The sequence below is a fragment of the Pinus tabuliformis genome, chromosome 6, assembly GCF_031772625.1.
Source record: "Pinus tabuliformis cultivar Carrire ecotype Pingquan chromosome 6, CPIR1, whole genome shotgun sequence".
In the NCBI taxonomy this organism is placed as follows: domain Eukaryota; kingdom Viridiplantae; phylum Streptophyta; class Pinopsida; order Pinales; family Pinaceae; genus Pinus; species Pinus tabuliformis.
The window spans coordinates 1,094,178,360-1,094,191,616 of NC_142292.1; the positions used below are offsets into that span (position 1 = coordinate 1,094,178,360).

Here is a 13,257-nt window from a genome sequence, read left to right on the forward strand (position 1 = left end):
GCCATATGCACGATTTCACTGTTCTGTCAACTCGTTTTCCTTATCGTTTATAGCTTGAACCGATTCCTCGGTGACAGTACTGTGAATGTGGCTATTGCTAGTGAAGGTTGTACAGCTAGGGTATGGTTCTCCATCCCTTGCGTTTGCAGAGTATACTCATTTCCTTCCGAGTCTGGGATAGTATACTAGTCTCTTGCTTGTCAATTGATTTTACAGTTATGCATATATTTGTTCTGGCCTGTTAATGCGTATTACTCTCGGACCTACCGCCGATATTAATACTCAAGCTCACAAGTTTCGAACTTATTCTTAAATCAGCATGATTCGATAATAGTTTGGTTTGCAAGCAAGGTTCCCGACAACGGGTTCCGTTAATCGTTTTCTTGCTTGAGACTATCTCTGTCTCCTTGTCTGCATTGTATTATGCTAGTCATTTTATAATCTGCTGTTAGCTGAGAGCTACACCTGTGTAGCTTTATCATCAGTTTAGCAGGTTTCGGGTCATGCCTAACAATTACAGCCTGCCTTTATTTAGACTACATCTAGACAGTTATACTATTATCATAACAGTAATCTTTGGAATAAAAACACAGTATCAATTAACCACTGTAATTCTACTGCACTTTCCTTATTTTAATTTCAACAGAGACTCTGTAATAGGAAACCATACCTGGTTCACCAGAGTCATGAGCAGGTACCTAAGCAAGTCTGCTGTACCTTGTTTTTGCTCGTCCACCCAGCCATGAGATCCATCTCTCAGATGGTTTTCTCCCCCCGAGCCATCTTGCAGGCCTCAAGCCCTCAACAAGAATCTGAGCACCTTGTGCCTGGTTATCTGGTCTCTACCAGACTTAACCTTTTTCTCTTGTATATCTTTTCCTCTTTTCTCAGGAAAGATCTCTTCTGTCTGTCCCAACAGCACAGAACTTCCTCCCTACATCCAGGATTTTTCTTGTTTGGGAGGGCAGTTCCAATTAGTTATTCCAACTGATCTTTTTCTTTGAAATCCACCTCCCAGAGGCTGCCAGCATTTCAAGAAAAATATTTAATTTATTCAATAATGTAGTTTATCACAGTTTTGTTTCTTTTAACATAAACAACAACTACTATATTGTCTTTTACCATAGTAAAATTCACATTTACATTTACTGGGGTCATTACACTTCACGTAAATAAAACATATTTTGTGAGTTTTAGTAAATATAAAGAATTTTATGGAATAAATATAAAATGAGGTTTTATTTATTTACAGTACCTCTAATTTATTTATATTTTTAGTTATTTACTATGGGTTTGAGTAAATATAAATTTTTTATTTATTTATTTACCATACCTCTAATTTATTTATATTTTTATTTATTTATCATTCGGTAAACCTCTTTATATTTTATATTTATATTGTGTTTATACATACTAATAATTAGATTGATTTTTAAATAAGGTCAATATTAAATATTAAACATTACGTTTACATTTACATATTTACGTTTTTATGAGAGAGCTACCTTCATACTCCCCCACACTAAGTTGTTTACATTTACTTTTATATTATTATTTTTGAAAAATAAATATAAAAAGCCATATAACTAAAAATACATGTAAAATTAAAAATTTGGTGGCACAAATTAAATATTTACTAAAAATATTTTATTAGCAAGATTATGTGGAATGCAAATATAGCAAAGGATAAATATATAAAGTATACTAGGGTTGGAATTTATGAGTACTAATCTTTTGATTTGTATAACTCGGTATATCATTTTAATTTTAAGGTATTTATCGAAAAGTCATTATCAAGAAGATGGAAAATTGATAACTAAAGTAATAATAATTCAAAAAAATGGAGAAAATAATTCAAAGAAAATGGAAGAAAATAATACAATACCAAATCAAAATGGAGAAAATAATTCAAAGAAAATGGAAGAAAATAATACAATACCAAATCATATATTATTTAAATGCATTATATGTTTCTAAAGATTAATGATTTTTTTCATACATTTTGTTGTGGGACTCATGTCCTTGAATTACATCTATGAGTCACAACCCTTCGATGTGTTGTCAATAGTTGTATCTATCATGTTACTGTTTGAATTTTCGTTTGTCAAATTTTGTGTTTGTTGTTTGGTTGGGGTTATACCTCAAATACTTGCCTTAATTAAAGGTGTTAATCCATTGATCTATTTTATGGATTCTCTTTTTTTTTTACAGGTGATAATCCACACATGGTGTATCATGTAGGTAATTCATGAAGAATTAATATAAATGAAAATGAGAGGGTGAAACCATGTCTAATTCTTCACATATCCATGAAAAAGAGAATGTATGAAAATGACAATTTAGAGATAATAACATAATGATAGTTTATTATTGATGAGGATGATTAATAAAGACAAGATGGATTTATGGTATTGTTGAGTTATAAATAACTTGATTGATCAATATTGCTTTGAGAGCATTGCCTCTTAACGAGGGGAAGAATGATAAATAATATATCAGATTCAAGGGAGGGAGTTAGAGGATAAACAAAGAAGAACACCCCTAGATATTATGAAGCAAAATTCTTTGCATTGATTCATCATGTGGTTCCCCAACATTAATAGTGATATTTGGATACAGTTATCTTGGAAGGAAGGGAAAAGGAGGAATCTACAAATTTTAAAACCTATTTTTTAATAATAATGATAATGAAGGCTAGCCTTGTAACCATGACCAATTGTGAATGGTGAATAGAAAATAGTACAAGAGACGAGTGAATGGAAGTTTCAAAACTGAGTATAAGAAATCTATAAGATGTAGTAGCCTATACCAACACATGATAGAAAACTTTGAGTTAATTTAGAATTTGTGATGCACCCTAGAATAAATATCCTCATGGCAAATGGTTATGGAATCACAATAATATTTTCATCTAAGAACATGATAATTATCACTATAAGGTCTAAATAAGGGAGATACTTGTTAGGAAAAAAATATTGTTAATCAACCAATGAAATTAAATGACAATGAAAAATGCAGAAAGTATGGTAACATTAAATTAAAGAAGTAACAAACTCACGAGTGCATATAAGATAAAAACAAAGAAGACATAAAAAAAATTGTGAAAAAAGAAAAGAAAAGAGTAAACACCTTCCCATAATGGTAGTATTCTAGTATAGGAAGGATTCATGATGGTTAAGCAGGGTTTCCAAACAACACTATGGAATTGATAGGATTGGATTAATTAATTAAAGTTTATACAATCCCTTATGTATACCTAATGGATGCCATGGAAGTGTTAAGGAAACTATGGAATGTAGTAAATGCTAAGGGAAATTTATGCATCAATAATTAAAGGGATCACTTTCTCAAATGGCAAGCTCTCTTAAGGATATAGATTGAGTGAGGGTCATAATGATGACACAGATAACTATAATGTGTCCAGAAAGGGAATTATGAATTAACAGCACTCTTAACTGGCTAAAGATAGATTGAAAAAATGTTTAAAGGTTTAAATTATTAAGAATAACAACTATCTACCATTGGAAAATGAATTAGATTATGTGAACTAATGAGAAAACAACTAGAATGAAGTGTAAAAAGGAAAGTTATTGGGAATTTTATAATGATACGTTGAGAAGGATTATGCACAAATTGACAATAGAAGTGAGAATCAACTAATAGAGGGTGTACTTGAATGACTTGCACTCATTTTCCATGAGTGGATTGATGATATACTAAGACTTCACATGGAGCAACTTATCAAGTTTGTGTCATTAGCATTGAAACAAGTTATTGCCAAGCACACCAAGCATTTAACAAAATCAAAAGTAAATAGGAACAATCCCTAGTCCATTTTGAATAAGGGTGCATCTATGATAAAAGAGATCAAGCACTATTGAATTAACAACATCATGAGCCAATCTTTCCAAGGGCGAAGAACGATAAAATATTGGAGCTTAACCAGGAAATGGATAAACCACTAAGAGCTTAACAATCCCTTTGTGCAAGTGGCTTAAGCATGACATAAAACTTAACTGATGACGACCTAGTGTTACATGTTATTGGGTATAAATGGATAAGGATAAGATGTAATGTGTTGTAAGAAACATGACCAATGATCAAATTATATATAAGGATAGGAATTTACATTTTGATATTGATGACTTAAGGCATGATAGTAAGGGTAGTCATAGCTTAATTTTGGATTACACCAAATCTTCCCAAGGTAAAAGAAATCATGAGTAGAGGTCAACGCTCAAGATGATGAGGCTTACTTGAAAGTTTAACGGTTGCATGAAAATGAACATACTAGTATGGTGACTATACCTATCCTATAATTTGTTAGCTTTCCTTTTGAAAGAAGATAAAATGATAATAAAAAAAGCAACCAATATATTGATAAGAACATGACACTCATAATATTGATGATCTAGCCCAAACTAACAAACATAACCAAAACAAATTCTAGAGGGATGTTTAAGGATATTATTCATTAAATTTAGTAGTTGATACTAATTGATTAAAAAAGCTAATGCATTTGATTTTTTATGATACATCATAATACAACCACTCATGATGTTTCACTACTTTATGTGTGATATGCGTTGAAATGATTATCATATTTATTATATTATGCTATGATGTGATATTTAAATGTGGTTGTATTTATTATGTTTCTATAATGAAATATCTTTTGATATGTTGATGTTATAATATTATGATAGTATTTCATAATGTGATAGCATGTGGTAATTGCATATAATTTTGATGATGAGATATTTAATGATGGTATGCATGAGCATGTGCTTTCTTACTATTTAAGATGTTGTGATCTCATGATGGCATGTGAGAGTTAGCATGTGGATTATTTTTCCATGAAATAATGATGTTATGAGCATAACTAATGCATTGCTTGTATATTGTGAGGTGGTGATTGAAACATAATCCATTAATAGGTTGAGAGGGTCGATTTATTTGATGGTGTCCTGGAAGCCCATACCTACAATGAATAACATGTAGCACCTTATGGGCTAGGGGCAAACTCAATCAATTATTTATGCTAATACTTCTTTAGCCTTGTATAATTCTGAATAGGACATAAGACCATTTTGAGAAGGCCAACTGCTTAATGTCAGAGTTGTGCTGCCAAAGTCTAGAAAATGCTAGTGATGTTTGTCAATAGATTTATGAAATTGGATTTTGAAAGCCTGGAGTTGTGTACCTTAGTGAGAAAGTAGTTTCTAGAGAAAATTTATGTTACAACGAGTTTAAATGCTTGATGTTTCTGGTGAACACTTACCCATATGTTTTTTTGTTTTTTTCCCTTGATGATGGGTGAAGTGTTCACCTGAACGTTAGTCATTTTGACTCTTTATACCACATTTTTTCTCCAAAAACTACTTTCCCACTATGGATTACAATTGTGGAAATATGATGTGTACCTTGCAGAGTTGTGGTAGGAGTTTGGACCAACCTTTCAAGATGCATGGGGTACATGAGTGCCAAGTTAGATGTCTACTTGGGAAGATGAATTCCGGAGCCTTGGGACCATGCTAGTCTTAGATGGCTTTAAACCTGATTTTCCAAAAGCAGAGAAGTACTAGAGTGTTTCTCGCACTTCCTATAAATTTTCAATGGCTGTTATTCCAAAAGTAGAGAAGTGCTAGAATGTTTCTTACACTTGCTAAGAATTTTCAATGCATGTTATGGTCACTTGGGGTGGCCTTATATTAGTTATATTAGAGGGAGTTGTTTAAATTATATGAGAAAATATATAAATAAATTATAACTAACCTAATCAAAATTAACTTCAAGAAGAAGTTCCTTGAAGAGGTAAGAGTATGTAATGCTCTATATAATAATTGTAATAAGTAAAGTGAAGGATCATAACAAATAAATAAATAAATAAATAAATAACAATTATTTTATTAATAAAAAAATGATAAAAATAAGTGAAGATAAATTTATGGGAAAAATGAATTGAGAAAAGCTTAAGATGAAAATAAAAATGCATAATGATAAATGGATTATGTGCATCAAGTTTTTCCTTCCATTTTAGATAAAAGAGTTATACTTAAAAGATAAGGAGAAGGACGTGAGACATCTTTCAGGGCTAATTATTATGAAGCAAGGATTAGTCATTAACAGAGGTAGGTGATTGATGGATCGAGGGTGGCCAATTGTAGAAAGATATGTTGTAGCTAAGCCTCTAGTTGGGTAGATATCCATCCTCCACATGTTGGTTGTGGTCAACAGAATCAGAGGCTAGAGCTCAACAACTCCACATTTCAATCATTGTAAGCAAGTAGATCTCTTCATCTTGCAAGTAAGTTTCTCATCTTCGATTTCTCATGTGGATTCTATTTGGGTAGATATACATCCTCCACATGCTGGTTGTGGTCAACAGAATCAGAGGCTAGAGCTCAACAACTCCACATTTCAAGCATTGTGAGCGAGTCGATCTATTCATCTTGCAAGTAAGTTTCTCATCTTCGATTGCTCATGTGGATTATGTAATTATAATTAATAAATTTTTAACTTATTAGTTAATGTTATGAATTTTTGTATATAAATATTATGCTTGAAGTTTAGGCCATTACATAAGGCCTCAAATATACCATGTTTAACATCAATAGGGCAACGTTTGAACCCTTGGATTCTCTTAAGCTTGTTAATGATCCCATTAATCACACACAAGAAAAGGGTAATTGCATAGTCCTTGTTCATATGGACAACCTTATATTGGTGAAAATAACCATTCCATCATAATAAGGATTAAAGAGCACATGATTGATTCTATGCTTTGGCCAAACACTGAGACAAAAATAAATACCAAATGTGCATTGAAGATACCAAGGTTTTATCCAAAATTTAACACTACTCAAAATACAAGTTCAAAAAAACTATGTATATTGAAATGACCTAATAACATGCACCGAGATTGTACGTGGAAGATAAAAAAGAATCAAATTCTAACATTGCACCAAACATGCAACTCTCAAGGTGAGTTATAATTCCATCCTAATAATTTTACTAGGTTACAAATTTAAATAATAAAAATAATAATTTTACAATCAACTTAAATAAGTATAAACCAAAAAAGTATTGAGGGATGTTCTTCATTATTGATTTAAACATATTAGTGCAAATCTATAATCAAATTATCTCTTAACAAACCATTTTTTTTATCATTGAAAACATTGGTTAGGTTCAAAAGATCAAATTTAATATGAATGCAATCTATCTACAAGATTCCATAAACATCAATAGTGAATGCAATGCCTAAAAATACGATAATACACTTTAACATAAAATGGATCATTCTTGGTTAATTATCATTTTTAATGTGAAGTACACATATTTCTAACACCATTTACAAGTCAAAGTATTATTTAACATTTGAAAAGTTTGTGAATAACAATCACTTTGTTAAGGATATAGTTCATAGTAGTCTTGTGACATTATTTTTGTGTCCTAGTTTTCTCATGAAACTATGCAATGCTTTCCACAATTTTGTTTTATAAATTAATTATTTATGATCTTAGAATATTAAAAACTTCCACCTGTTTGGATGTTCAGGCACATTATTGTGTAATAAAGCACAATTATGCATAAAGAACTTTTGATGTAACTTTGTTGATTTCTATTTTATGGCTAGTCCTGCATTCAATTGTTTGGTTTTATAATATAATCATTTATGTGATGGTTTCGACAATATAATTTTAACCACCATAGTTGTTTTCATTATGTACTACTTAATTTTGTTAATATAAATTATATAAATTCCATTTAGAAATAAACCAAGCATTAAATATCATTTTAATATTTAATCAAACTATCATAAAATTTCAAGTAAAACCATCCATGAAGTAAAGAAAGAGGATCACCTTAATTTCCATGTTTCTTGATTTCACTATTTAATAGCAATAAATGAAAAGTATTAAAATAAACAAGTATTTTTTTCTCCCATTTTTGCTCCTTAGAAAATATCTAAGAAACTTCAAAAACGGTTGTCTTGTCATCCACAATACAATTGGAGACAGGTCAATAAAAAAATTACTTTCACATCGCTTGAAAACCCTCAAAAAGAGGTTGGGGTCCATATAAGGAGGTTTGACTTGCTTGACAAGGAGGTTGATTTTCTTTACAAGTCCAATGCTCGCATAGAAAATGGTTTGGATTGACTTGGAATAATTCTTGGAGGCTAGCGGAGGCCCAACGTCTCCCTTTTCTTATGCAAAATTCACTTGGAATTGACCTTTTGACCCCTAACGACTCTTTTGAAGATGGACGACTCCTTTACTTAGGCTTGATCTTACTTTTTTAATGAATGAAGGCTTGATTTATTTGCTTCCATGCTTGGCTACGGTCCATGAGGCTTGCCACATCACATTTTGATATAATTCCACTTTTAAGTCACTTAAGTGACTTAGCACATCATCACTTTGACCCCCACAACTATCATAAGAGAATTCAACCCTCTTTGGAGAAGAAATAAGGCTTGAAGTGGAACTTTGAAGACAATGTTTTGAATGCTTTCACTTGGATATGTCTTGGCTCTTGAAGGGGAATGTAATGGATCTCTTTCCTTGCTTTGGAGAATGGGATATGCACTTCAAAGACTACAAAATTAATTACGTATTGTGAGATTACCATGTAAAATGATGAGAAAAATTAACCACAACCAAATATACACATACATAAAATAAAATGACCCACATGGAAAATAAAATAGTTGTGCTAGACATGGGCATTTCCACCCTTACATAATGTAATCACCTTTATATAGAAACTATAATAAATCAGTAATTGAGGGCTCCCATAAATCACGTGTTCAAGTAAATCCACCTTCAAGACCTCCAAACCCTGCCTAGGACATTAAATGTCCATTAAGATAGGGAGTTACCACCAACCAAGAAGTAGTCAATACATAACTACCATTGACCTAGAGGAAATGAAGATATGAACTAACAAGACTAATCGTGACTACCCAACTAAGAGGATCTACGATATGACATAGCCAACACTTGTACGTATCATACCACATGGCCTTATAGGGTAAAAAATTGCACCTATTTGGGCTTATAATGGCGTTGAATCTAGCCAAAAAATTTAGGGTACACTATAGAGAATTTATGATGTGTCAATTCAAAGAGAACAAAATACAAATTATATAGGTGTTCTAGGCATAATACACACAAAGAGGAACACCAAAAACAACAAAAAACATAGATATTAACATCATACAAGTAAGAGGAAATAGAATTACCAATAGTGCCACCAATACAAAAAGTCCATAAAAAATTATGGACATTGACATACTACATTTTCTAATTACCTCAAGTTATTAATCCTAGACACAAATGCCAGTTCATCTAAGAATTCTCTTAGAATTAATTGCCTAGTAGGTATAAGGATCCCAACCTAAAAAAGTCATCGTCCAAGATATTTAATTCCTAAAACACATCCAAAAGTGATATCATCAAAGAGATACCTATTAGCTTTAATATGAATTTGTATTTCAACATTGTTCTAGAAAATGACCAAATTTGAGTCACAAAAAACAAGTATGCACATATAAATATGAAATTTAAGAGATGACATTAGAAAGATATATTCTACATGATATTATATTAAACATATGAAAATTAGCAAGCCTATTTGAACACAATTCTTCATCATGATATCAAGTACAATGCAACATTCATAAATTTCTTATAATAATTGATATTCATTGAACATAATAATCATGTTAACAATGTAAGTGGAAAACAATGAATACATATGAAAGGGTAAAAAATGGCTGATTTCATAATTACATGTAGAATCATCATTAAAAAAACACAATTGAAAACGACTTAAAATGTATTTATATATGCAATGGGTAGGAGATGAAAGACACATTTCAAGCATGGTTAGTAAGATATATTCAATAAAATATACATTTAAATATGTAGTTAATGTTTTGGAATTGCTTTTCTACTATAAATATCTTTCTAATGGCTATGTAATGAAACACAATAAACAAAATATATATTTAAAATGCAAGAAATAGATATTGAAATACAGATTTCCAAGCATGCTCAATTAGAAAATAATTTGAATAAGTCAAATATGACTTTATTCTTATTGATCTTGCCCCTCCCTAGACAAGCCTTGGACAAATTTTGTAGATATTGAGTTATGTTTCTTTTTATCTAATTGCCATTTTTGAGACATTTTCTCTCCCTGATATGTAAAGAAAAAAAATCCATCATCTAATTGTAAAAATATATTAACAATATCCAATTTACAAACACTACCAATAAATTTTATAATTATTGTTCTATATTTTTTTCTCATCTAAATATCATTTTTGCAACATTCCCTTAACCAATCACATAAAAAAACATCTTTATAATTATCTATATGTATCCAATTTACAATGGATGAAAAGTCGATCACCTAGAACCATAGAGCTATTAAAACTTCTAAATATATTTATATGAAGAAATAGGATAATTTTTTAGCATGCTTTGTAATACAATTACCAAAATTAAATAAAACAACATACACCTAATAAAAATACATTTATTTCGACGCGGTTTCCTCCTTTTCTTCCCTACGCAATGTCACTTGTCACTTTATCAAATCAAGAAGTTTCAAATGCTAAGACCTTAATTATGGGTATCACATGACCCACCGAGATAATAATTAAATATTTGTAACTCACACAAACTTAAACTTAAAATGGATTACGGAAAATAATTAAAGAGATAGGCTGGGAAAATGTGCGTTACAATCTAATCATCACATATATTTTATTTTACATATAGATATAATTTTGTATATATTATATAAAGAATATACCTATATTGTTAATATGGTTATTATTTATCATATAATGCAAAGGAAATCTATAATCCTTATATATTATATAAGGAATATACATATATTGTTAATATTGTCATTACTCTGGTTAATATTGTCATTACTCATCATATAATATGAAGGAATTGAATTTGGTATTGTCATTACTTATCATATAATAGGAAGGAATTGAATTTGGGTGGGATGATTCAATTTCTTCTTCCCAACTATCCGGATAACCTAATTGAAATGATCATATATAAATTCTAATTTTTCTATTTTTTTTCCTTTTCTTTTCTCTATTTTTTTTTAATGCCTTGTATTAATAAATCAATAAATAGTAATTATGATGATGATAATAATACTAGTAAATTAAATGAAATAATAAGCAATAAAAAGTGAAAATAATAAAAAATAAAGTGAAGTTCAAAATATATAAATAAAAATATACTATAAAAATAATAAGAATAAGTAAAGTTAATAAAAAGTAAAAAGGAGCAAATAAACCAAAGTCAAATTAAAAATTGAGTTAAAGAGAACTTAAGACACAAAATAGAAGTTGACATGATGCCACATGGATTATGGGCTTGAAGATTCATTTTCCATTTTTGGAACAAATTGTTCTATTTAATAGATCCAAAGAGAGATGAGAGGTCTTACTTTTTCCAAAGGAGAATTCTGGGAGAGAAGAATTCACTGGCTAAGAAAACTAAAACTGATTGAAGCCTCGAGGGTGGTCAATTGTAGAAAGACTTAGTGAGTTGAGCCTATGGTTGGACAAAGAGTCATCCATTGGTTGTGGTGAGCGGGATCTGAATAATAATGACTCTAAAATTTCTAGTAAACTAAATTTTTGTTTTACAAGTCCTCACCACTTGTGGTTTTGTAAATTATATAATAATCAGCTAAAATAAAATTTTTATGTTGATTATTAATGATATTAATTGATGTAAATAATTTGCATGTTTCAATTTCAAGGCATTACATATGGTATCAAAGCATGGTCGCAACCCTTGAAACCTATGAACCCTCACACATCTATATTTATTAAATAACAAGTGTACATGAAATTGCATTGATCATCCAACTTCATTGGAATGTAAATCCTTAATTAGAAAAATGATATAATAAACCACTAGATAAAATTTTATAATAAATTAATTTAATAAACTCTAAAATTGCACATTAAGGATTACAAAATCTTTGTATAACCAAAAAGTGGGTTTAGTTTCCATTCAATTCTCTCTAAGCACATGCGAAAATATGTTTCCTTATTGAGAGCAAATTGAACCTTGATTGGGAACTACTTCCTTCACGATTTGTGAAGTTCCACAAAGAGATTCACTAAGGGATACATCAATTGATCCAATGTCTTGCAAAGGAAAACACATCCATTGTTTTTTATGACTAGAAAACGATCCCCAATAATTGTTTGTGATAACACAATGATTGAGTATCCCACACATCGATAGAACCATTAATTTAGCAAGCATGTGTGTGCACCACGCCATGATAGGCGTCACATTAGAATTTTTGTTAAAATTTCTCACTGGAATAGGGTTTTCAATATTCCCACTAGGGTTTGCGCACTTAGATTGATTTTCTTGTACTCATATAAGAGTCCCCTCAACCACGTTGGCTTTGTGTTCAATGTATTTGTGATTCAACTGAGTCCAGTTCGACCTTCACTGTGGAGATTTTCCATTCTTTGATGTTCCACACTTCATCATAACTCGACTGAGCTCAAATTCGATCTTGGCCATGGAAATATACTCTTATATGTTAATTTTTGGTAGCCTAGGGATAAATTCCCTCCTTTGGATAATATTCCTCATCAAGGAAGACCCCTCCTAGCCCATGGAAGAATTTGAGTTGGTTGAAGAAAAATATATTTTAATATGGAAACCCACATGTGCACAAAAGGGCAAGTCATCTCAAAAGGAAATTGGACACCCTTGAATGGCTATAAATACAAGTCAAGTGACTCTCATTTGGAGATCATCAATCATTCTTCTTTCTTTGTTTTGGCTCACACATGTCTGAGGTTGGTTTGCAGATGTTGGCTTGCACAGGTCTGAAACTGTAGGGTTCGAAGCTCGCACATGAGATTTAGGGTTTTGATTTGTCGCTGTAAGGTTGCCACATGAAATTTTTTGTTGCAACCACAGGCACACAAGCTTATCTATGCAGTTGGAGGGTTTCAACCACATGCACGTACACTCTCTCCGTGCAGCTGGAAACTAGGGTTTTGTCTCATTAGTTGACTGCATAATTCAATAGTTGACCGTAGAGATTGATAGTTGACCGCAAGATTCTGAATCAGGGTTTTGATTATTGGCATTGTTGGGTTCATCTCTTGGATGTTGTTTAGTTGATTTTGCTAGATAGTTTTGTGGTTGAAGATATGGATCATTGTACTCTCTCTTT

The 13,257-nt window shown here is 31.0% G+C and overlaps 1 protein-coding gene across 3 annotated transcripts in view; it reads right to left on the reverse strand.

Moving 5' to 3' along the window:
* Positions 1 to 8,052: 8,052 nt before the first annotated feature.
* Positions 8,053 to 13,257, reverse strand: part of LOC149262730 (coiled-coil protein) — a 382,714-nt gene continuing 377,509 nt past the window's right edge. Inside the window, exon 5 of one of the 3 annotated variants that reach the window (XM_089425113.1) lies at positions 8,053 to 8,603. In XM_089425113.1, the coding sequence (XP_089281239.1) occupies positions 8,520 to 8,603 (84 nt within the window). In that variant the 3' untranslated portion in view covers positions 8,053 to 8,519. Of the gene's footprint in view, positions 8,604 to 9,295; positions 9,438 to 9,828; positions 10,210 to 13,257 lie in introns of those variants that run through there. The other 2 variants (XM_089425116.1, XM_089425111.1) reach the window with 2 other exon arrangements.